Source organism: Hippoglossus hippoglossus, chromosome 10, assembly GCF_009819705.1.
Source record: "Hippoglossus hippoglossus isolate fHipHip1 chromosome 10, fHipHip1.pri, whole genome shotgun sequence".
NCBI lineage: Eukaryota > Metazoa > Chordata > Actinopteri > Pleuronectiformes > Pleuronectidae > Hippoglossus > Hippoglossus hippoglossus.
The window spans coordinates 27,645,857-27,670,843 of record NC_047160.1 but is presented as its reverse complement, the minus strand read 5'-3'; the positions used below and the strand labels follow the sequence as shown (position 1 = coordinate 27,670,843).

Here is a 24,987-nt window from a genome sequence, read left to right as displayed (position 1 = left end):
GTTCACCTACCCTAACCCTGATATCTAATATTTAACCTGATTGTGTTCTGTTAAAACTTTCATCACACATGTAAAATGAAAAGCCCCATTAACAGATGGAAGAATTAACATTTACAATATCTCTTCAATGCATGACAGAAAAAAAAAGCTTGATTTATTTGACTGAACCATAGATGCAATCACCTGTTCTGTAAAGTGCATAAAGTTTCATCAAGACTAGAAAAGATTTATATGAATAAAGATAATAAACTGTTTGTTTTTTTCTCCTCAACACTGATGTAAACTTTGAAAAACAAATATCATCTGTCCGCCATCTTGTCTCATGACGATGACTCATCTGAACTTGGATGAATCCGATTGGTCCGCTGAGGGGAAAGTCCCTCATTGGAAAGTGCTGAGTCATTTCTCCGTGTCACATTGGTCGAGTGGGTGGTACTTCGTGAGGGGACCAATGAGAGGCCGTGTCAGCGTTGACGTATCAACACGACGGAGACGTCAACTGCGGAAGTAAACATTAAAGTGAGGATTTGACGCTGCGTCACAAAGTTTGTCTCTTTAGTGTCAGACGCTGTTTGTGTGAGTTTAGTTCAGTTAGTTCAGTTAGTTTAGTCAATCTTCCAGTTACTTTCAGTAGAGTTAGTGTTAGTTAGCGAGTTTAACTCAGTTAGTTAACATGTCGGTGGTCACGGTGAAGATTTACCTGCTCGGTAAAGACGAGGCGGTGAAAGAAATCCGCAGGTTCACGATGAATCAGGACGTTTCCTTCGAGCAACTGAACCAGAAAACTGCGTCAGTTTTCACCAACCTGAAGAACTTCAATATGTTCTACAGAGGTGAGACACGTTTATACTATTAATGATACATGTTTATATGTTTATACTATTAATGATACATGTTTATATGTTTATACTATTAATGATACATGTTTATATGTTTATACTATTAATGATACATGTTTATAAATGATACATGTATATGTTTATACTATTAATGATACATGTTTATACAATTAATGAGACATGTTTATGTTTATAAATGATACATGTTTATATGTTTATACAATTAATGATACATGTTTTATACTGTTAATGATACATGTTAATATTTATACTATTAATGATACATGTTTATATGTTTATACAATTAATGAGACATGTTTATATGTTTATAAATGATACATGTTTATATGTTTATACAATTAATGATACATGTTTTATACTGTTAATGATACACGTTAATATTTATACTATTAATGATACATGATGAAGATGATGTTGAACATTTCAGATGAAGATGGAGACCTGGTGGCGTTTTCCTCTGATGATGAACTGACGATGGGTTTGTCGTGTATGAAGGACAACACCTTCCGCCTCTTCATCAAAGGTACATGCACCTTGTTAAGATCTATGAGAAAAAATTGTGATCTGTGAATATGGGCTATACAAATAACGTGACTGATTGATTGATGTGATCTACTCACCCAAAACTCACCTGTTTACACCACATGACCACTGTATGTGAATAGTCATGTGATTTATATTGGTAAGATATTAATCATCTATAATCTAAACAACCAATAATAATTGCTTTTAATCATCAGGTTAATTAAAATTGTCAGTGTGTCTTTGATTTAATAAAGTTTTATTTACATTTTTTAGAGAAAAAGGAGCACCGTCGAGACTTTCCTCTCCACGCCTTCCCCCCCTTCACCTTTGCCCCCCCTCCTTCCCACCATGCCCCTCCCCTTCACCTGGCCCCGCCCCCCGCCCTGCACCCTAATGTCACCTGTGACGGCTGTGAAGGTCCCGTGGTGGGAACTCGTTTCAAGTGTTCGGTTTGTCCAAACTACGACCTTTGTTCCACCTGCCAGGCCAAAGGGACTCACACCGAGCACGCTCTGCTGCCCATCTGGCACCCGCTGCAGGTGAGGTGCATCATGGGAAAGAAATAACATCCAACTCTTAATTCTTAATGTTTTATTGGGAATGTTTCTACTAGAGTGGTCATGTCGGTGTGGCTTTGACCACCAGAGGGCAGCAGCTGACTTTAGATCAACTGTCTGTCAATCACAGCATGAATACTAAATTAACACTTGAGTAATAATTATTGATTAGTTATTATTATTCATTATTAGTAAAGTTTTGTTATTTCTTTGCAGAGAGACCATTTGTTCTCGTCGGTTTTTCTGTTGTTGATTCTATTTAAAGTCAAAATGATCACTTTGACCAAATGAGAAGGAAAAAACCTGACCTGATCCACAAGGATGAACCTGATCCAGGACGTTTGTGAGAACTGTTTTTTCTCTGTCTCTCAGCAGTGGTTTCCTCGGGGGATGTTTAATAAACTTCATAACATGAAGAGGATTAGATGCATGTGGAACCAGACCCAGATCCAGGGTCAGACCCATAACCAGGGTCAGAACCAGGACCAGACCCATAACCAGGACCAGACCCATAACCAGGACCAGACCCAGGACCAGACCCAGGACCAGACCCAGGAACAGGCTTCTGACTGTGGTCAGTGTCAGAACCAGCAATTTAATCAATATTGATAATATGATCATTGTGACCTTTAATGACCTCTGACCTCTGTCTGCAGCTTCTCAGGCCAGCGTGGACTTCCTGAAGAACATTGGGGAAGGAGTGGCGGCCATGTTGAGCCCGCTGGGTGAGTGATGTCATCGTTCACACTTGAGAAGAATAAAGCTTTTCTGATTGGTTCTCACTCAGGAAGTGATGGTCTTTTCGAAGTAAAAGCACAGTTGAAGGCCTAAAATGGCCTACAATGGCTTCAAATGCCCTTAAACAGGAAGTGCTGTCATGTGTGATGTCAGGTATTGACGTGGACATCGATGTGGAGCACGAGGGTCAGAGGTCGAAGGTGAACACTTGTCAGAGTTCAGGTGGGTGGGGTGACGTGGAGATGGACGGAGTCGGCAGTGAGGGGTCAAAGGTCAGTTCTTCAGAAACAGCTGAGCTTTGAGTCGGGTTCAGACGTGTTGACCCCGACTCCATCTGCTGATTAATCACTAACAGAAAATTCATCGATTAATTATTCAATTATCAACGAGGACACTGAGAGCACATTATATTCGGCTGATTAATCACTATCACCATATTATTGAGATCAGACCAGGATCCGCACTAAATATCACATGTTCACAGATTTTAACTCTTTATACATTATATATAATAATAATAATATTAACTGAGGATTCCTGAATCATTTCTTGACAAATTCTAGAAAACTAACCCTATAAAGGTTTAAGAAAGAGATAAAAAAAATTCCTTGATCCAGATCTGCACCGGAATTTAATGAGTTTCTTTCTGAGCTATAAAACATCAGGTTTACTGGAAATCTGTCCATCCTGTTGACAAACGTACATGAAAACATAAGCTAAATATTTACCTCTAAATTTGTCAGGTTCTTCCATGAGACGGACAGATCCGACACAAGACCCTTAACCGAGCCTGAATCTGACCCGGGTAAGATTCAGGTTCAGAACCAAGTCACATTCTGACTTGGTTTACGTTCAGAACCGGATATTGAAGTGACTGTGTGGTTTTCAGATTGGCAGAGAATCTGATGAGGAGTGGACTCACCTCAGCCCCAGAGAGGTTGACCCCTCCACTGGAGAACTTCAGTCCCTGCAGCCTGGGGAACAGGACCAGGACCCCTTTTCAGGAGGAAAGCAGGGGCCAACAGGTTTGAGGGAGGCAGCTCTATATCCTCACCTGCCTGAAGGTGAGACCACATTCTGCTCCAGTGTCTGATTGGTCCTTATGACCCTGCTGACCTCTGACCCCTCCCTCACCAGAGGCGGACCCCCGTCTGATCGAGTCTCTGTCCCTCATGTTGACCATGGGCTTCAATGATGAGGGGGGGTGGTTGACTCGACTCCTTCAGGCCAAAAACTTCGACATTGGAGCCGCGCTCGACGCCATCCAGTATGCCAAGAAGCCCCGCCCACCTCAGCCGTGATAGTGCCAACATTGTGATGTAATCACTGACATCACCTGTTCTTAACCAATGGCATAACTACAAATCATTTATTCTGTAACCTAAGATTATCTGTCAGATGATTAGTTATTCAAAACTTTAACTTGTTAATCAATACTTAAGCTCATCGATTAGTGTTTGTTTTGTGATAATCAACAATAAAAACATGAAGAACTGAATGTCTGGATTTTTTGCGTTGATCTGTTTATAAATAAACCAGAAAGTTAATCAGCTGATTTTAATACAATATTTTTATTGATCAAACAGAAATATATCTTATCACTGACATCAACCTGAAACTATTCAGGTTTTTTCATTCATTAAAGAGAACAACAACAAAGAAACAGATGAATGTTAGTAGATTTAACACCGTTAAATCGTTGTCAAGTTTAATTTTTCTAATTAAAACTCGTCAAAGCTGAAATCGTCTTCAGTCTCAAACAGGGAGGAAACAGGAAGTAGTGGGCGGGAGCTGGTGATGATGTCACCACAGGACAGAGATGTGTCCCCACCCACTTGTTGACACCCCCCATTGACAACTGGGTCACGTGACTCCTGCACCTGAGAGTCACACCCGAGGAAACAAGTCCACCTCGAAAAATGGCCGCAGCTCCCTTTGTTCTCATTTGGTGACCTGGAACGGGCCCGACTGGACTCGGGGGGACTGCTGGTTCTGGCTGATGGTTTCTCAGGGTTCCTGCAGAACTTTGAAAGAGAAGGACAGAAAGTCCAACGTTGATAATTATATGTAAACAAATAAAATCTAAATTTCAACAAACATTAAAAAACTTAATTAAAAAAGAAAATGTTATCAATCATTTGAGTTAAAATCAGGCTTTTATGTGGAAATGATTCAGGACACAAAAAAATCATCCAAATAGATCCACATTAGTCCAGAACCACCTTCTTCATTCACAACTGTTGGTTCTAGATCACCTGAACTCAACTGGACTCGGCATCAACAGTGAAAGCAGAAAAAGTGTTGGTTAAACCTGTTGGTGATGTCATCATCGTACCTGCTCGGGTGAATCTCTTCTCTTCCTGTCAGGAAACAGAGGTCAAAGGTCTTTCTACACATGATATAAATGTATTTATATATTTACTAAATAACTTAACATTTTGACTAACATGTTAAATATATTTAATTATACATTTTTATTTACATTTAACTTTCTATACGATAACATTTTTAACTTTTTGTACGACAACACAAAACTTAATGTACATTTTTAACTTAATATTGTAAATGATCTGTATTTATATAACGCTTATCTAGTCTTGTACAGTACAGTTTACTGCCAATCACTCATTCATAAAGTGCATCTATGGGTCGCACTTTTTTGGGGTTGAAGCAAGACGACTGTCCTAACTGTGATTTGAATCAACGGAGTTTGGATTCTATACAACAGCTCCAAATTTTGTTTTCTTTTAATAAACAACGTCACACCTGTCAGTCATGTTGTTGCCATGCAGCTGCTGTTCCTCCTCTAGCTCCGCTTCCTCAGGTGTTTCCATGTATTTGCTCCAGCGACTCACCTGAGTCTGTGTCACTGTCACCTGTCAGAGCAAAGTTCAAAACCTGTTACCTGTTGACAGGTGTGTGTGTGTGTGTGTGTGTGTGTGTGTGCGCGGTCACCTGGTCATTTTTCTCCTCCTCAGGTTCCCTGGTAACAAACACACACAGATGAGAATCCTGATAGCAGACCAAGCTGCAGTGTATTGTGGGACAGGTTGGTTACCATGGTGACTCCTCCTGCTCCTCCACCACGGCTCCTATCATGGCGTTCAGTTTCTGAACATGACGTCTGCAGTCCGCCCCGGAGCCCCGCCCAAACTCCTGACAATGAATGAATGAATCAATCAATCAATCAATCAATCAATCAATCAATCAGGTACATTTCTGTGTCTGTCATGACTTTACATTCTTTATGATCAGGACATGAAAAGTTCTGACAGGAAGTAGAAGAGGATTATTTAATTATTTATGAGCGACTCCGTCAGTAATTTACATCCTCTTGTGTCTCTATCGTTTGTGCTGTGCGCTGCATCAAACCAAACGACACCATCTCCTCTAGCTCCACATACATTTACTAAGTTTATATACATTACCCAGACTGAGTTTACACGTGTCCGATCACACTTTGTGTATATGTGAGAGAGAGAGATAGGGGGACACACACACACACACACACACACACACACACACACACACACACACACACACACACACACACACACACACACACACACACACACACACACACACACACACACACACACACACACACACACACACACACACACACACACACACACACTGTGTGTGTTAATTCCCTCAGGTTCTGGGATCATAAATAAGCTACACAACTATTATATATAATCAACCGCTCATATTGATGAATTTAACTCGGGACAAACGTGATCTCTAGAAGTTTCCAGAGCAGAATTTAGTTGGAGGAGGCAAAACGAGATCTAATCTCTGTTTTCAAATTCTCTTTTATTTTCTTCTTACAATAACGATTCATTGACAGAAAAACCTGTCAATGATCGGAATGTCTTTAATTTATCATCTAGGCCAGCAGGGCTCCATCTGATTGGCCAAATATATTGACATGCAGAGCATGAATGCGCTGCGCATGGAACACCATTTATGCAGTTTTTGCCATCTATTGCGATACGTATATCGTACAGTAATTTTATTAAATGAAGTCTATTTAGAGCTGCTCGATTGTGGCAAAAATCGTAATCAAAATAACCAAAAAATAATTATATTTTGGTTGAATATTGTAATCACTCGTGTGTTGGCTCCTCACATAAAACACCTACATGATAAAATAATAAAGACCCATCGTACATTAAAGGTTCCAGGGCTCCAGACTAACTTTTTTTACCAGGAGCACTGTAGCCCCATACTGAAAATTTTAGGAGCACAAGCAGAAAATATAGGGGCACACCTTATATCGTACTGCAATGCAATTATTCACATTTCCCCCCATAAATAGACAACTTACAGAAATTACAATATCAGAGCTCCAGACTAACTTTTTCCACTAACACTGGTTTTAGGGGCACCAGCACAAAATGTAGGCGCACCACTTGCGATATACAATGCAACGCATTCATATTCTTTCATTCTTAACTGTTGTACTGATAACTGTTTTGGTAATAAATAGAAAATGTACAAAATAACTACCACAACAAAACAAGTAAACAAGCAACTTCTCTTACAGAGAGCCTCTCCCTCCCCCTCCTTTGGAGCACATGCCCCTGAGGACCACTTGGACCTGGCTCCTCTGAAAACCTTGTTTATGGGCCTTTAGCTCTTTGGCTCTGACTGAACCTCGTCTGCTAAGCCTCCTCGGCATAAACCTCCTCCAAGCTCGTTCCCTCAAGACTGATTCTAATCAGGTCCTCCACTGTGTCCACATGCAGGGACCCTCATCATATCTAATCCTCATCTGTGCTGAAAGGGTTCGGGTTCACAAGGTTAACATTTCATTCAATATTGATTCAGTTTAGGCTATTTCAGTCTGCAATAACAATTTTGCTTGGATATGAAAGAAATTATAAGACAACCAAAGCTGTAAACTGAACAAGGAAACCTTTAACTTGGTGCATTATTAAAAATATTAAGGTCTGTCATGACAGCAAATTTTGTTGGATGATATATTGAACCAGAAATTATTGAGATAAATGATATTGTCATCGTTTGGAAAATATTTCATACCACTGACATTTTTTTAATATTAGATCATAATCCTGCAAGTAAAGCCTTTCAAAGCCCAATGAACTTTCAATTCTTAAGAATATTCAGTCTGACATTTGAATTAGAATTTAAAATATTATATATCCTCAATAAATAAAACATAAATAAAACAAACCACACAACCAAAACAACAAATAAAATGGACTCTGGCTCTGTTAACAAAAATTGCTCTTGAATAAATATTAAACATTTGACACAGGATATATGTAACCAGCTCAGTAAACAGGATGGTTATGATTTAGATGACAAACTTACGATCATGTATTTAGTTATTAATCTATGGTGTTGTATCATGTATCTGTCGCTATATTCACTTTTACACTGAGCCCTGACTGTGCGTCACGTCTCATGCGTGTGCGTGTGTGTAGACTCCACCCCGCTCTCAGTCTAAAGAGGAGCATGTGACAGCAATGTTGATTTGAACAAAAAGCAGGAGGGGGGGCATATTTGCAAGTCGCAGTTGTTGCAGCTGAATACCCCTAACCCCCCCCTTCCAAACATGAAAAAGAACCTGTGGCAGCTTCAGTTGTCATAAAAACTCAAAAAGGTTTAGTTTGTCCAGTTTGGGCTACTGTAAAAAACATGGCGGCCTCTGTAGAGAGGACCCGGTCCTGATGTAAATATAAAGTATTTAAATATAAAGTATTTAAATATAAAGGGCACATTTCAGAGTAAAGAAAACAACAATTCGTACAATTTAGATGAAACACACAAGTGAAAACGCCAATAGGATTTTTTAATATAAAATCTTCCACTTGAATATTACACACGACTTTTAAATAGTTGATATTATCCAACAGATCAGTTCTGTCTCCGTGCAGACTCACTGTGGTTCTCGAGTCTCAGAGAGTAGAACAGGAGGTGGAACCTCAGGCTCTTCAAGTATGGAACACGCTTTACATTTAAGATTTCAAACTTTCTTCTGTGATGAAGTTTAGATTTGAAACTGCCTCAACAGTTTAATGTGAACTGTTTAAAAGTAATATTAATATTCTGACCTTGAGCAGGGACTGTTTCTCTCCACAAACTTTACAGCTCCACCTGGTCGCCTTCTTCACCTGAGGGACAAAGAGCAGGGCAGAGAGTGACCTTCTTCACCTGAGGGACAAAGAGCAGGGCAGAGAGTGACCCTCTCACCTGACAGACACGGAGCAGGGCAGAGAATGACCCTCTCACCTGACAGACACGGAGCAGGGCAGAGAGTGACCCTCTCACCTGACAGACACGGAGCAGGGCAGAGAATGACCCTCTCACCTGACAGACACGGAGCAGGGCAGAGAGTGACCCTCTCACCTGACAGACACGGAGCAGGGCAGAGAGTGACCCTCTCACCTGACAGACACGGAGCAGGGCAGAGAGTGACCCTCTCACCTGACAGACACGGAGCAGGGCAGAGAGTCACCCTCTCACCTGACAGACACGGAGCAGGGCAGTTTTTAAACCAATAAAGTGGTTTGTATTTATAAATATCTTTTCTAGACACACGCGCACGCGCCGATCTTCTGGTTGGAGGACGACCGCTCTACCCCCTCAACCACAGCCGCCCCACATACAAAGTGTGTGTGTGCGTGCGTGTGTGTGTGTTACCTGTTGAACCTGGAACTTTTCACAAGTGAAACATCGAACGACATGAAACTCCTGAACCATGACGTCTTCAAACGGGTCTGATCCTGGGTCTGATCCTGGTTCTGGTTCTTGTTCTTGTTTTGGTGTCGACGGTCGAATACCGAGGGATTTTTCGCGGGACTATTTGCAGCGTGATGAAACGTCACAGTTTACGTCGAGGCGGGATCGATGAGCATTTAAAGTCAGAGCGCCCCCTAAAGGCCGGAGGAACTTCGTGGTACTTTAAAAAAAAAGTACAAAACAAGAAAGTACAGTCCTTGACGTTGGAAATTATTTTTACTGAAGAATGAAATAAGATAATAAACGAGGAGATAATTTTTTTAGATCTAATTAAAAGTGAAAAATAAAAAAGGACAGCACAAAGAATCAGGATGAAAACATTTTAATAATCTATAATCAGTTCAGTGACATCAAGTCAAACACATTGAAGGAAGAGTTTGTGTCATTCCACTGACGGATATGATATCATTATTAAATAATGTTTATATATTATATTTGTGAACAATGTTGACATCCAGATCCTCAAGAACAAAGAAATGCTTATTTTCCTTCAGAATGAGAATCAGAACAGAGAAGAATGAAATGTTTATGTCTCTTTTCTGATACAAATTAAAAATGAACAAATGAAATGAAAAGGATTTGTTTGTCATCACACATAGATTTCAGCAAATAAATGCATAATAATTCATGAATTATTAATAACATGACTTCTTTTCTCTCTGGAACATTCTGACGTGGATCTTTTTCGGTCATTAAGAAAATAAACATAAAAAAATTACAAATTAACTCCTACTTTGGCGTCGTCATGATGTCGTAATATGACGTACAATGTTGTCTCTTTAACCAACTGGAGTCTCTGCTGCTTCAAACACTGTCCTGAAGGAGGCGCTAGAGAGATTCAGTCTATAAATCGCATCTGTTCGTTTAAATTAATCATTGTTTTATTTATTAGAAACTTTATTTGCAATCAGTCATTAAGTCCAGTCACTTATTGTTCATAGTTAATTAGTTTTTAATGATCAATAATTTGACATATTGATGAACACCTTTATCAAAACTAGAGAAAAATAAACAGTGATTTTACTTTGTTTTCATACAATAAACATTAATGTGAAGATTTTAATATTTTTGTGAAAGTGTAAAAAAAAAAACACAAACATAAAATATTAAACAATAAAAATTATCAGAAAATAAAACTTCATATTTTTAGTTTTAAATCCAGGGGACACCAAAAAAGAAGTAGTGTTTATTAGAACAATACAGAACACGATTGATTTAAAATCCTCTGAAATCATCAGTCAACAGGAAGTAAACAGCGTCATCACACACATCAAAATAAAAGGTGTGAATTCACCCGGTGAACGATTTGTGACTTTATTGATCTGATGATTAATTTAAGAAACTGTCAATAAAAACATTGAACACCAATTTTATTTCCTCTAAATAAAGTGACCTTTATTATTTCTCACTTTATATTCCTAAACTTTGTTTCCTGTTTTTGACATCAACCTCCTGTGCAAGATTTTGTATTAATTGATGAGATGTTTGGACATTAAAAACTGTTAGTGCTGAGACTTTATTCAGGATTAACTAATCAATCAGGACAGATAAAGGCGAGTCAGACAGACTGCTGGGTAACTTCATGGTCGGAGTTGGAGCTAATCTGGCGCTCCACTGCCCGCTGAGTCTTACAGCTGACGATCTTGCTCTGGATGTCCACCTTCCTCTCAAAGTAATCAACAAGCGGTGGCTCCGTCAGCAGTGACGCAAGTACCTGCTCAAAGGTGATTGACCAATCAACATCCAAGACATTGCCCTGTCGCTGCTCTCCACCAATCAGCACTGTGTCGTCTGCGATGTCCTTGCACTGCAGCGAGCTGGAACTCACCACTGAGTATGACGACAGTGACATGTCATCTTTGGCTTCCTCGTCGGACATGTGCAGAGGTTGCGGCTCCAGGTAGGCGTCAGCTAGCGCCTCGCACAACCGGGACTCACCTGACCCCCCCTCACCAGGCCCCTCCTCCCTCTGAGAAGGGGGCGGAGCCTGTGCAGCAGCGGTCTCAATCTTTTTGGTTCCGTTGTTGAACTTCTTGCCGACCTCGCCGATGCGCAGCAGCAGACTGGCCACAGTGGCGATGGAGTGATAAAGCTGCTGCTCCAGAGGCTCCTCACTGAACATGTTGTACAGAGTCTTACACAACTCAATGAACTGCTCCTATACACACACACACACACACACACACACACACACACACACAAACGTTAACACATGTACACACCTCAACCTTAGCGAACACCTGACACGTTCTTACCTGGTTCATGCGAGGCAGGTCTTTGATGGTCTCTGACTTGGGTTCCTTCTCTTTGGCCCACATCCTCAGGTAGTACCTGTAGTCCTTCACCTTTTCCTCTGAAACACACCACAGGTCAAAGGTCAGGAACCTCTGAGTGGACGAACCGCCTGCAACATTGACCTAAACTTCATCATTTACCTTTCTTCTCCTCACTGTCTCCAGCTGCATCTTTCCCCTCCTCACCTGTTTACAGAGATCAATCAATCAATCAATAACAGTGTGAGTCACTGAGATGTCGAGTGTTCGTCATAATTCCTGTTCTGATCTTTGGCCTCTGGCCACGCCCCCATCATTGATGTCATATTGCAGGTATCACAGCAGGGCTGGTGAGCTCATTATATATGACATCATTGCCAGGGGAGCAACTACAGGTTTTGTCCAATCACAGCATCACAAACCTATGGTCACTTCCTGCTGACGCAAAGAGTCCGGATCAGACAGGAAGTGAGATTCTGGAGAAAAAAACCCAGATTAATGAATTACATCATACTTTATACATACATTAAAAAAATGTATTATACATATATATATATGTATATTGTTATATTATATTGATATAATAACGACTTTATATAAATATATGTATATTTACAGTGTAAATATATTAAACACGTGTTTATTTATATTTTGATCAGTTTTCACCTCGTTGTTTATCCTTTTTAAAGAAGTGTGTCGCCTCCAGAGCAGACTCTGCCTCCTCAGGACACAGAGCTGAAACACAAACAAACAAATATATAAACAAACACATGAGGACAAAAGACAAAGACCAATAAACAAACAAACTGATAGATGAATAAACTGATGAAATTATTTGGTGTTCTTGGGTAACTGGTCAGACCAGACCACCATGTTTGATCCTGTGTCAAGGTCACATGTGATGTGGGGTCCAAGGGTTACCTGGGGGGAGGTGGAGCTTGTACAACAGTTTAAGTTTTTCCATCATGTCTCCATGAGACATCCCACCTGTAGAAACAGAGAGAACACATTAACTGAGAGAACCATGTTCTCACGTGTTTTTTGAAGCAGGGTTAACTTCATATTTAATTCACAGTTTTCAATCCTACAGACAACTCGGCCTCTGTCACATGAACACGCTCATAGCTGGATAAGAAAACTTTGTAGTTTAACTTACAAGGATAATGTTTTGATCAGGATGATCATATGATCTAGACCCTGTACTACGAAGCAGGATTTGTGGTTATCAAGGTAACATCATGTTTCATTTTCCGTCCTACGAACAGTGTTCTTCCAACATTTTCAATGTCAAACTGAGTGCTTTTTAAGCCCTTTGTAAGGCCTATAAGAACTTCCTAATGTTAAATATGACATTTCCTGTTACAGCTAGGGGGCGCTATGACTATAATTGAATATTATCATATGGATCTGTTCAAAGCAGGACATTTGTCGTACATGTGATGTTTGAGGCAGATTGGACAATATACATTGATGTTAAAAGCACTTCCTGTTTCAGAGCAAATCATTGAAATTCACAATCAGGCCACGGCCACACCCCCTGACTCAAACTCAGAAAGTCCCTCCATCACAAAAAATACATTTGAAGTCAATCGGATGAAATCTGTAGGAGTAGGATTTTGTAGCACGTGTCAAAACGCCCCAAATCACGCCAAATTTGCATGTTCAATCCAAAATGGCCGACTTCCTGATGGGTGTGGCCAGGGCAAGAGGATTATTTGTGCGTTTTGGGCATGATACACATGTGAGCCAAATTACATTTTTCTAGGCGAAAGTAATAGGGTTAGTTTCCGAGTATGTTTACATGCAATTTATTTAGCAACAGAAGAAGAAGAAAAGTATTCAAAGCAATCCAAAAAGGGTCCTTGCAGCCAATTAATAGATAATTAATATTATAAGCTATATCTGACACTATGGGTCCCTGGTAAGAGACATCGGAACCAGAACTAGGGTTTACAGGAAGTGGACTCACTGAGTCCGGTGACGAACTCTTTGAAGTTGACCAGTCCGTCCTGGTTCTGGTCCAGGAGTCTGAAGAGGCGGGCTGACAGAGAGGGGGTGTGGCTTCCACAGACCCAGGGGGTTAGCGCAGAGAACAGCTGAGAGAACTGAGCCAGGTCGATATGATACTGCTCCAGGTACGGAAGACTGGGGTCATGACGTTCGGCTGCAGAACTGCTGGAGCCCCAGTAACAACTCGTCATGTGTTTGGACTGAAGAGAAACAAAACAAATAAATGTAACAAATAAACAAAAATAATCAACAAAAATCATGGTGGATCCTGATTATGGACTATGACAACACAAGACTTCTTGATACACAACACGTCTCCTCACATCTTCTACCATCAGGAACTCCTCAGTTCATCTGCTCCTTCATCTCCATCACACATTATGTAGAAACACTTTAAACATGAAGTTACAAACTGGTTCTTCTCATGTAGTGAATCCTGTTGTTGTGTTGATGTGTTGTTGTGTTGATGTGTTGTTGTGTTGATGTGTTCAGTTCCATCAGCATCTGTTGGACTTGTGTCCTGGGAGAGGATCCTCACATGGGACTGAGCTTTATTCACTGATCACTAACTTTCTGTTTGACTCTTGTTGAGTTAAGAACAGAGGAAGTTGATCCTTGTTAACATCTATATATGATATATTATATGATATATTATTTATGAGACAACTGTGATTTGTGAATATGGGCTATAAAAATAAAATGTGATTGATTTATTGATTGAAAACAAGTCAACACAACAAACAAATACAAATGTAAACAAATAAAGAAAAACTAACATGAACCCAAACAGGGGGCTCTTCCATCAAAGTAGATAAACTAATCCTGACTTAAATGAAAAGGTCCAGCTTGAATTAGCTTCAACTTCCACTTCAGGCTTAAGTTGTTCCACTAACACAATTCATTCAGTGTCTAATGAAGGCTGGTTCTATCCAGGCTGTAATAAACCAGGCTTTCATAAGCCTCGTTTTGGTCATGTTTATTCACCCCAGAATAATCAACTGTAGAAAAGAGGACAAAATGTCCCTGCAAGACAAAAACCTGTGTGGTGTGTTTTTATGGAGCAGATCAACAGATGATCGTCGAGCTTGATGAAGAATTCAAACTCGTATTTACCAAGAAATGAAACATGTGGTGATCAACGAGGCAAAGGAGACGTCAGGACAGAAACTCTCTGACAGACTGAATGTGAGAGTTTACACAACAGATGAGGATTCTACGAGCACATGTGAAAATGAAGTGATGAGGGAGTGAAGCCACAGACAGAGGAGAGAAGATTCGTAGCACTGATCTCACAAAGTCAGCTAAATGTCAGGATTAGTATCAGAAGCTGCAGAATTTATTACAAACTCACACGTGCTGTTAATCTTCCTCCACAGCCGACATGTTTTCATTTAATAAATGAACTGTCAGATCACTAGGGTCAGACTGTGGATATGAAGCTGTATAATATCAGATCTCTTTGAAATCAATACAGAACATTTACTGTGAATGAGCCTGATGAAGTTTGTGTGAAGCCTCTGACTCACTGACCTAATAAACTTTATTCTGTCACATCCCAACAAACACAAACAAGATAAAGTACAAATACTTCAGAGTATGAGGTCGCCTCTAATGAAAAGTGAAAAGTGTATTTTAAACAGAAGCAAATCTGTAAATATGAATCTTTTAGCCATAAAAAGATGCCACAGCCAATAGAGGGCGACGTCCAGCTGAGCCTTTACAGCTGCAGAGGTGCTGGAATAGAGGGGGGGGGGGGGCTCTATGTCCAAGGTTTTGACTTGTTTAACTCCACAGGTTTGAGTCTGTGATGATCCTCACTAACACTTTATATCTCAGTGAGACATTATGTTCTTGCAGAGTCACAACATGCTGAAGTTAATTCATGATTTAAAATCTTCTGCAGCTACAGAACCACAGGAACAAAGAGTTCACACCAAACCAATCAGGTTTTACACACGTCTGCCTTTTTGAATTAGGTTTAACTTTGCATTTTACTGCAGGAGACGACGGAATCACTGCACTTTTCACGGCTTGAAAATAATAACTAATAAAAGATTCAACAAAACTTTGACAAACAGATTGTGACAGAAATTTAATTTTTTCATGAGTAAAAACTTTAGAATTATTTAGTTTATTCTGATCAAAGATATTAAGAGCATGAGTGTGACAAAAACTTTGCAAGTAACCTTTTTTTGACAACTTTTTTCCACCTGTCTGACTTTCTTTGAGACACATCTAAACAGAGCAAGACTGTAATCCTGGTACGGAGCAGGTTAGCTCAGAAGTATAAATTACAAGGGCCACTTTGATGCAATACACCGCTGAATGATTCTTGTTTTTACCTTAAAGAGACAGAAGAGGTCCTCGAGCTCGTCGATACTGAATGCTGACTCCGTCATCATCGCCCTCACCTGGACACACACACATGTATAAACACTCCATCTGCATTAGCATGTTAGCATTCTCTTTTAGCATGCTAACAGGACGTACCACACTCCTCTTGGCCGTGTCCTCCAGGGATTGGATGACCTTTAACCTCTGTTTAAACCTCATCTGCTCGATGACATCAGAGCGTAGGCTACCAAACTTCTGCTCAGAGAAGAAGAAACTGTCTCAGGAGACAGAAGCTGACATATGGTTGGACAGATGGACAGACAGAGGGATAGAGGAATAGATGGACAGACAGATAAATGACCTCATAGGACGACTTGATGAGGTCAAAGACGTCGATTTCAGGTGGGGGGACATCTCCGCTCGTCAGCAGGGCATGCAGGTGAGGGATGGGCGGGGCCACTGTCTGTTTATTCACAACATTATCCAGGTACCTGCATTCAAACACATTTTATTAGATTAACATGTCCACCTGTCCAATCTCTACCTGTCCACCTTTTCTCTACCTGTCCACTGTCTCCGCCTGTCAACTCTCTACCTGTCCACTGTCTCTACCTGTCCACCTTGTCTCTAGCGGTCCATTCCGTCTGTACCTGTCTACCGTTTCTGCCTGTCAACTCTCTACCTGTCCAGTCTGTCAGTACCTGCCCAGGATGGTCATAGCTTCTCCCTCATCACTGCAGAACAGCAGGGCGTCCATGTTGTCATGGAGTACAGTCAGCGCCACCTGGAGGTAAATTCAGAGTAAGGAAGTAGTGTAGTTACAGGTGGCAGAGGTCAGAGGAAAAGAGAGATGCAACCAGTCAGTAATCAGTTAGTACTTAACCAATAAGCAGTCAGTAACTAGTGGGTTAGTACCTGGAAGATGACCTTGATGCCCTCGTAGAAGAAGCAGTCGACCAATAGGACAGCGCTGTCAAACGGCATCACTGACAAGAAGAGGGTGAGGAACCATGACAGGCTGATGGTAGAGATGACGCCCAGGTCCTGCATGTGTTCGTACAGCAGGGGGAGGAACGCCCGGGTGAGCTCCTCAAACACACCCTGATCCACCAGAGCTCCTGCAGGAACACACACTATGTCACACAGCGCCCCCTCTCATCTGAGAGCTGGTGGTCACAGAGGTCACAGACTGTTACTGACCTACAACCCTGGTGTTGTAATAGTCGGGCAGCATTCGCTCACACAGCGCCACCAACAGCCAGAAGGCTTCTTCCTCCGTACAGTAGAGAAGCAGGACAGAGGTGACAATGTTCATGGCCTGTAGGGGGTGCAGATAACCTCAGTCTTTATTCAATGAAGGGCCACGACTGACAGGTGTGTAACCACAGCCACTCCCTTCTGATTATTTTTTTAAGATCAAATATTTTACAATTTCTTTTAATGAAAAGTTGTTATTATTATAATACTTCACCTGCCGTTATTTTAATTGTTACCAGTTTTAAATAATATATTTAATGTGACATAATGACCTGACAGTATCCGATGCAGGGGTTGCGATGGGCGTAGGCGGTGAGGACGCGGCGCAGCGCGGTGATGCCCGTCTCGTTCTGGAACGCTCGGTGTTCAGGCATCGATCGATGGAGGTCGCGCTCGATTTCCTCTGTCGCCAATGAACACAGCCCCATGGCCTGCTCCACCAGGTCTCCATAGTAACCTGGGTGGGTCACCATCTCATTTTGTGCCCCTAAGTGAATGAATTAACGAATGAATGAATGAATTAATGAATGAGCTAATGAGTTATTGAATGAATGAATAAATGGACACTGACCAGAGAACAGTAACCACAGCTCTCCTCTCAGACATTCTGGGATCCCGTTGAGAACCAGTTCTCTGGTTCTTGATGTTCTGTACATACAAACTCCTCGACCAAACTCTGAGAAATGGATGTTCCACGACTCCTCCTTCATCTTCTCCTTCATCTGCAGGGGAGGTGAGGGGGAGAGGACAAACTTCATGTTACACATCAAGTTTTACTGATCAACATCTAACAGTTCTACTCAGTAACAGAACCAAAACTTCAGCACGGTACCACATGGATCCATTCTGGGACATGAACTCACGGCTTTGGGACCCAGGTCCTCTGGAGTGTCTTGGTAGTAGAGCTGCAGCAGACCCTGACTGGCTGTGGGCAGACCGGGGTGGTACTGGCGCCCCCTGTGGGCAGACTGAGATCCTCCAGATGAGGAAGAAGGGACACTGGAAGACACCTGAGGACAAAAAATCATAATGAAAGGTAAATTAAATCAACTCTTCTCTCTGATTGGATGACAGAGGATCAGGTTGTTAACAAACCAAAAGAAAAAAACACTGTCAGACACGACTCGGATCATTTTCTCTGTGCCAGTAATTACGTCATTGTCGCAGGGTTATGACGTAGTACAGTGGTGTCAAACTCAATCACAGAGAGGGCCAAAATTAAAAACTAGAACTACGTCGAGGGCCAAACCGGGTCAACATTTATTAAACAGTATAGACAGGATATTGGATAAAGTGCGAAAAGAAAACATATTTAGGTAGGCTACATTCCTCTTTTATGTACATTCATGTACATTCATGTACCAGAGCCAGATGTTTGGTATCTTTTCTTGGCTGCCAGTTCATTCATTTTTGGGGTTAGGTCCTGTGCTGTGGAAAAGATGGAGTGAAGGTGTGCATCAGTGAGACGACTCCTCTGGGTTTTTGTTCATCCTCATCACAGAGAAAAGCTGCTCACACAGGTATGCAGTGTTGTGCCAGTTCACACTTAAAATGAACTAGTTCACGTTCATTTGTTCAGTTTTTTATTGGGAGGATTCAGGTGACAAACGTCCGGTCGTGTGTTTGGTTCTGAGTCGATGGAGTCGGATCGTGTCTGCGTGTCGCTCATTCTAACACTGAGTCCTGACTGAGCGTCTCGTGTTGGACTGAACATGTTGACGAGTCATTTTCATGATGTTTAAATGCAGCCTCATAAACTGTGGAATCAAACCAACACTCAGTGACTTCCTGTGCTGATCAGGTCCTGATAACTAGTGATGAGTGTGTATTAGTTCCAGTGAAGCCGAGTGGAGGAGGACACAGAAACTCCAGCTCGGTACAAACCAGCTGCAGCTTCTGCTCTGATCCTGAAGCAGCTGATCACTGAGCAGCTGAGACCAGAGAAACTCTGTGTTTCACTTCTACAGAGTCACTGAGCGGCTGCTTCACGTGCACGAGCTCTGATCTCACTGCGTGTCTCTGAGCGAGAGGGGGGGGTTGGAGCCCTCCTCTGGGAGCACACACACACACACACACACACACACACACACACACACACACACACACACACACACACACACACACACACACACACACACACACACTTTCTCTCGCTCATGGTATTTCAAATGATGGCTTGATAAAAAAATAGACGTTCACTCCAACGACAGTGAAAATCTATTTTCGTCTATTCAAAGGGTGAACGTGAACGAACCATAATTTTAAATGTTTATTTTATACTTAGTAATAATACTTTTAGTTAAAAAAATGTTGAATGATCATCTTTAAATGTAGATATAAACTTGTTTGTCTCAGTTATTTACATTTATACGACAGGTCGGGCTGTTCCTGCTGCCCTGACTCCTATCGTCTCTCCGCTGCGAGCACAATGCATGATGGGATATATTGCTCAGCTAGTGACCATTGGTTGTACACTTACTTTTCACAGTGCATTGTGGGAAAAAAATTTGAATATGAAAATTACTATGAGGGTAAGGTATGAAAATTAAATAAACGTAACATTTGGACACCAGAACAAAAAAAGGACGAACTCACTAAATAGTGATGAGTGAGTGGCCACTACTTTACAGACTTCATGTCTGAAAACTGCTTATGACAATGAGTGACATACCGAGTGACCAATCAGAGACAGCGGGCTGGTGTTGCCCCAAGCACTGTCAGGTGTTCGCTGTAGGAAGTCGGAGATGCGTTGAACCAGGAAGTCTCTGTCTTTGAGGTTGGCAAACAGGAAATTCATTTTGTTCTTGGTGCTGATTGAGACAGGGCATGGTAAGACACTGCTGCTGTCCGCCTTCTCCACAATGGACACCTGAGGAGCAGAGGATTATGGGTAAAATACTGGAAACATCAACACTCAACACATACAAATCAATCAATCAATCAATCAATAAGATTGAAGATTTATTGTTAGATATATGTTTCTATTAAAATAATTTAAACTCATGTTGGCGCCAAACAAAATCAGGGGCCTGTACTATGAAGTGAGTTCAACTTACCCAGGATATCTTTCAGTTACCCAGCTGAACTTAACCTAAGAAACACAGTCAGGCTAAGTCAGGGGTGGGGAACCTTTTTTCTGTCAAGGTCCATTTTAATTTTCATGACATCCTTCGAGGGCCACACTAAATTATTGCTTATTATTAATCGATTCCGATTCACAAGGTCTTGATTCGATCTGATTAAATATCTATTCAGGTAAGGGTATTTCCTTGTACAATACCAATTTTGCTTGGATATGTAAAACTGAACAAGGAAACCTATAACTTGGTGCATTATTAAAAATATTAAGGTAGGCCTGACACAATAACAATTTTTGTTGGATGATATATTGGCCCAGAAATTATTGTGATGAATAATATTATTGTCATCATTTTGACACCATTTCATACCACTGATATAATGACAGTTTTATAGCATAATCATGCACGTTAACCCTTTCAAAGAGCAATGAACCTAATTCTTACAAATATTCGGTCTGACATGTGGGTTAGGGTACATTCAAATATTGAAATATCCTCAATAAATAAAACATAAACGACACACAACCAAAAACAATAAATAAAATGGACTCTCTGGCTCTATGAACAAAAATTGCTCTTGAATTAATATTAAACATCTGGCACAGGATATATGTAACCAGCTCAGTGAACAGGATGAGATGGTTATGATTTACATGAGCTTGTGTGTGTGTGTGTACACGTGTCTCATAAACTCTGGAGTGAATCAAACAAACACAAAATTAACTTCAGTACAGCTCAGGTCCTGATAACTTGTGATGAGTGTCGGTTTATAGTTAAAGTGTAAAGTAAGTGCAGGTCAGCAGGAGTGTGGAGGACGACACTCAGACTCTGACATGGCACAAACCAACCACTGCTTCTGTTCTGATCCTGAAACAGTGGCGCAAATAATCGATAATTTCTCTGTCGTGGAAACCTTGTATTCACACTTGTTTTTTAAATTATTCTGATCACAGGCATTAGAGTGTGAGCGTGACAAAAAAATGTGCGGAACTGTCTTTCGACAACTTGTTTCCACCTTTCTGACATTCTTTGAGAGACAGCTAAACATAGATAGACCGTAATCTTGGTACAGAGCAGGCTAGCTCTGAAGCATAAGTTACCATAGTGCCTGAGCAGGAATTCATTTAAGACAGAGTCATGGATCTCTCACCTAAATAAGCCAGACTTTTCAAAGTAAGCCAGGATTAATGTTGAGCCACTTTGATGGAAGACCCCCCTACTCCGGAGAAGGTTAGCCGTTCAACATAAGTTACCATGGTAATTTACCCCGATAAGAAGTGAATGAGCTTTGTAGGACTGAAAACAACCTGAAGTTACTCCAATAACCACAAATTCTGCTTCGTAGTACAGGGCCAAAGGACATGATTACTTACCTCTCTGAGTGGAATGATCAGCTGACACAGATCTTCTTCTCTGCTGTTGAAACAGATGTAGTTGTTGGAAATAAACAATTGTCCGACCACGTGCATCTTGGCGAATGGTGTCCACAGCGTACAGTCCGTGTGTCCGTCCAGACGCTCGTCCTGCACAAGACGAAACATTGCACGGTAACGCTCGTTCTTCGCCCGCGCATCCAGATCCCTGCCAACAACCAAACACACATAAAAACCATGCAGCATCTATTGTACTTGTGTCCGTCCTGGGAGAGGGATCCTCACATGTGACTCTCTCAGGTTTCTATGGTTTTTCCTGTTAATAAAGTTATTTTGGTACTTTTACTCTTGTTGAGGGTTAAGAACAGAGGATGTTGCTTCTTGTTAAGATCTATGAGACAAACTGTGATTTGTGAATATGAGACTATGAAAAACAGACAAACAACAAAAACAAACAAAAAACAAACATCACAAATAAACAAATATCAGAGACAAACAAACAACACAAAAAGACGTGCGCACACACTGTACATATGATAACAGGTGAACCCTGTAATCTTGGTGCACGATTACTGAGCTGAGTGAGACCTCTTCAGCGCAGACACGTTCTTCAGTGTCTTGCAGGGTCTGGGCAGCGAACAGTCGGCAGCAAACGCCTCGTTGTCAAGCAGCTGACGCATGGCGATGTTGGCAAGCTGCTCCATCAGCTTGAAGGTGTCGTTGATGTTGAGGAACATGGAGAAGAAATGTTCAGTGTGACGAGTGCTGACACGAATGCTCTCTGGGAACAACAAGGTGGCGTTCTTCTCTAGCTGGGTCACCTCTGTCCACGGCACCACCAGGGACACTGGGGGGTGGGACAATAACAACAACAATATGGTACAATAACATCTCTACATTAATATTAAGAGTTTCCTGTTCTACACACACTAAAAACTTTGGATTAAACTCTGGCCTGTGATTGGCCGCTTGGCCGCTCGTACCCTCCTTGCCCAACAGGAAGGAGTAGAAGCACAGGTGGTTGACGGACAGGTACAGCCAGCCCTGCCGTGGGACTCTTCCTTTCCAGTAGCTGCAGGAGTAATAATTCACCAGCTTCTCTTCATCAGGCATCCCGAACAACCTCCTCATCTTCAGCTCTGCCTCCCGAAACTTCCCACAATCCTCCTCCTGCTCCGCTCCCGGCTTCAGCCGGTTTTCCTCCGCAATGATGCCCTGTGGGAAGTGACATCACTCACTGACAGGTACACAGGTAGAGGAACAGTGAAGAGAATAAGGAAGGAATGACTTACAGAGATCTTCCCTTTGACAAAGGTGGTGACGTCTTCATCATTGTCAAAGATGGAGATGGTCTGCAGAAGGTTGGACTCCAGCCAATCCCAGTGCTCCGTGATCTCCTTCCTGGACGAGCCTGCAAGACACAGTCGAGGGTCAACAAACACTCAGCTACTCCCACTGCTGCCACTCTGCTCCGGACCAGTCCAGTGGACTCACCACAGGCGATGTTCCAGTAGATCTGAGATTCTGACGTCTGTAACAGGATTCTGTAAGGAGCCACTCGAGCACTTGAGTCCAAAACCACATCCAGAGTCCCAACCAGGAGACCTGCACACACACAGACAAGTACAGACAGACAGACATATACACAGAGACAGACAGGTACAGACAGAGACCAGTTCAACTTATTTTTTAAATACCTGTTTCACTGAGCTGAACAAGTAGTCACATGACAAAATTGAACACACATGTACACACTGAAGTCGAGTTCTTGACTCAGGAGACAGAATTTTCTGAGGAACATGTTCATGAGCAGTTAAACAGGGTTTTCCTGAGCATGCTCACATAAAGGAGGCGCTGTTTGCAGCATCTGACCAATCCCAATCATAATGAGTCTTCAGCAGCAGAGTTTAAATCACTCCTCGATGCGGAGAAAATCTGACTTCACTTACTCTCAGCATATTTATTCTATGAACTTTATTGAGACAGTAGATACAGACAGACAGAAAGGTGCTCTGTGCTGTCGCCCAAATTATTATATATATATATATATATATTATTATTATTATTATTATTATTATTATTATAGGGAAATTTACTGTTTTAACAGAATGACACTTACAGAGGAAACATGTAACAATCAGTTAATAGAAAAATTAAATAAATAGATTTGTTTCCTCTGCTAAAGGAGATAAGTTAGGAAGCAGTGAAGCTCCTTTCCTCAGGGTTAGGGTTCACACAGTTGCTGCTGAAACACTTCAGGTCATTTCACTCAGTTAGGAAAGTTCCTAAGGAAAATGGACGATCTGAATGCAGCCACGTGACATAACAAAGTCCGTCTCCATAGCAACTGAACTGATGATGGCCATGTGATAATGGTCGACAGCTCAGGGGAACTGGATTTGTATTCAGGACCAGAACCTCAGTGCATCGGATTTAGACCCCTGGATGTCTGGAGGGGTAATGCAGCCTGGACCTCAGGTACTCACCGGAAAGCCCCCCCCCACGGCCGTGCCCCCTCCTCCTCTGCAGAATGAAGAATGGGTTGGCCCGCTCCCAGACCCAGAGCGCCCCCACCAGGAGCACCTCCTCCGGTTGGATCCACATCGCCCCCTGGCGGAGAAGGCCGACAGTTACTGCCCCTCCACCGGAAAACACCGAGTTACTGCCCCTCCACCGGAAAAAACAAAGAGTAACTGCCCCTCCACCGGAAAAACACCGAGTTACTGACCCTCCACCGGAAAAAACAAAGAGTAACTGCCCCTCCACCGGAAAAACACAGAGTTACTGCCCCTCCACCGGAAAATAACGGAACAAACACGGAACTGCTGATGTTGTTTTCAGAGACGTCAGAAGAATGTACATCACTTCCGGGTCTGACGACACAGGACACGCCCTCTGCGAGCACTGCATCATGACGAGACAGAAAACGTCATCACGTTGTTTGAGATTCTGTTTGATATTTTATATTAATGTTAATATTATATCATTGATTATTACTTCTATACTGATGTTCTAATATCTTTGATTAATGATTTTATTCTAATGTTAGGGTTACATCAGTTATCATTAATTCTATACTGATATTTATAATAACAATAATAAATGTATTTATACAGCACCTTTCATACATAAAATGCAGCTCAAAGTGCTTTACAATAAAATCAATAAAATGAAAGACATAAAATAAGAGATCAATAAGAAAATCTTAG

At 41.5% G+C, this 24,987-nt stretch overlaps 3 protein-coding genes across 7 annotated transcripts; 1 reads left to right on the top strand and 2 right to left on the bottom strand.

Moving 5' to 3' along the window:
• Nucleotides 1-488: 488 nt before the first annotated feature.
• sqstm1 (sequestosome 1) lies at nucleotides 489-4,178 on the top strand. 2 transcript variants are annotated; one of them, XM_034597667.1, is made up of 8 exons: nucleotides 489-833; nucleotides 1,288-1,383; nucleotides 1,659-1,924; nucleotides 2,315-2,516; nucleotides 2,599-2,667; nucleotides 2,834-2,952; nucleotides 3,570-3,744; nucleotides 3,818-4,178. In XM_034597667.1, the coding sequence occupies exons 1-8, from the start codon at nucleotides 674-676 to the stop codon at nucleotides 3,979-3,981; spliced, it is 1,251 nt and encodes a 416-aa protein (XP_034453558.1). In that variant the 5' UTR covers nucleotides 489-673; the 3' UTR covers nucleotides 3,982-4,178. The 2 variants fall into 2 exon arrangements, with proteins under 2 accessions (XP_034453558.1, XP_034453559.1); XM_034597668.1 differs by having other exon boundaries at nucleotides 496-833; nucleotides 2,318-2,516.
• Nucleotides 4,179-4,229: 51 nt separating this feature from the next.
• mrnip (MRN complex interacting protein) lies at nucleotides 4,230-10,031 on the bottom strand. 2 transcript variants are annotated; one of them, XM_034597670.1, is made up of 7 exons: nucleotides 9,353-10,031; nucleotides 8,764-8,823; nucleotides 5,739-5,836; nucleotides 5,636-5,663; nucleotides 5,447-5,556; nucleotides 5,016-5,040; nucleotides 4,234-4,704 (listed from the first exon to the last, which is right to left on the bottom strand). In XM_034597670.1, exons 1-7 carry the CDS (start codon nucleotides 9,410-9,412, stop codon nucleotides 4,402-4,404), a joined length of 684 nt encoding a protein of 227 aa, XP_034453561.1. In that variant the 5' UTR covers nucleotides 9,413-10,031; the 3' UTR covers nucleotides 4,234-4,401. The 2 variants fall into 2 exon arrangements, with proteins under 2 accessions (XP_034453562.1, XP_034453561.1); XM_034597671.1 differs by lacking the exon at nucleotides 8,764-8,823 and having other exon boundaries at nucleotides 4,230-4,704.
• Nucleotides 10,032-10,879: 848 nt separating this feature from the next.
• On the bottom strand, nucleotides 10,880-24,621 carry LOC117769073 (TBC1 domain family member 9B). 3 transcript variants are annotated; one of them, XM_034597665.1, is made up of 24 exons: nucleotides 24,530-24,585; nucleotides 24,265-24,451; nucleotides 23,273-23,383; nucleotides 23,071-23,189; nucleotides 22,762-22,993; nucleotides 22,367-22,625; nucleotides 21,779-21,986; nucleotides 19,997-20,194; nucleotides 18,189-18,335; nucleotides 17,897-18,047; nucleotides 17,598-17,812; nucleotides 17,269-17,386; nucleotides 16,984-17,186; nucleotides 16,770-16,852; nucleotides 16,430-16,559; nucleotides 16,225-16,323; nucleotides 16,077-16,145; nucleotides 13,694-13,934; nucleotides 12,646-12,711; nucleotides 12,391-12,459; nucleotides 12,147-12,200; nucleotides 11,887-11,931; nucleotides 11,707-11,804; nucleotides 11,010-11,609 (listed from the first exon to the last, which is right to left on the bottom strand). In XM_034597665.1, exons 2-24 carry the CDS (start codon nucleotides 24,380-24,382, stop codon nucleotides 11,010-11,012), a joined length of 3,633 nt encoding a protein of 1,210 aa, XP_034453556.1. In that variant the 5' UTR covers nucleotides 24,383-24,451; nucleotides 24,530-24,585. The 3 variants fall into 3 exon arrangements, with proteins under 3 accessions (XP_034453555.1, XP_034453557.1, XP_034453556.1); XM_034597664.1 differs by having other exon boundaries at nucleotides 10,880-11,609; nucleotides 24,265-24,620; XM_034597666.1 differs by lacking the exon at nucleotides 12,391-12,459 and having other exon boundaries at nucleotides 10,880-11,609; nucleotides 24,265-24,621.
• Nucleotides 24,622-24,987: the final 366 nt, after the last annotated feature.

What these genes read in the sequence shown, in the direction of transcription:
- mrnip (XM_034597670.1), bottom strand. Translation starts at nt 9,412, where the DNA reads ATGGTTCAGGAGTTTCATGTCGTTCGATGTTTCACTTGTGAAAAGTTC. An exon ending in GAGCAGGAGGAGTCACCATG is followed by an intron (nt 5,664 to 5,738) that starts GTAACCAACCTG and finishes GTTTGTTACCAG; the next exon opens with GGAACCTGAGGAGGAGAAAA. An exon ending in GAAGAGATTCACCCGAGCAG is followed by an intron (nt 4,705 to 5,015) that starts GTACGATGATGA and finishes TCTCTTTCAAAG; the next exon opens with TTCTGCAGGAACCCTGAGAA.
- LOC117769073 (XM_034597664.1), bottom strand. Translation starts at nt 24,382, where the DNA reads ATGTGGATCCAACCGGAGGAGGTGCTCCTGGTGGGGGCGCTCTGGGTC. An exon ending in TTGTCAAAGGGAAGATCTCT is followed by an intron (nt 22,994 to 23,070) that starts GTAAGTCATTCC and finishes CACTTCCCACAG; the next exon opens with GGCATCATTGCGGAGGAAAA. An exon ending in ACCTGCCTCGCATGAACCAG is followed by an intron (nt 11,610 to 11,706) that starts GTAAGAACGTGT and finishes GTGTGTGTATAG; the next exon opens with GAGCAGTTCATTGAGTTGTG.
- sqstm1 (XM_034597667.1), top strand. Translation starts at nt 674, where the DNA reads ATGTCGGTGGTCACGGTGAAGATTTACCTGCTCGGTAAAGACGAGGCG. An exon ending in CTTCAATATGTTCTACAGAG is followed by an intron (nt 834 to 1,287) that starts GTGAGACACGTT and finishes TGAACATTTCAG; the next exon opens with ATGAAGATGGAGACCTGGTG. An exon ending in GGCCATGTTGAGCCCGCTGG is followed by an intron (nt 2,668 to 2,833) that starts GTGAGTGATGTC and finishes GTGTGATGTCAG; the next exon opens with GTATTGACGTGGACATCGAT.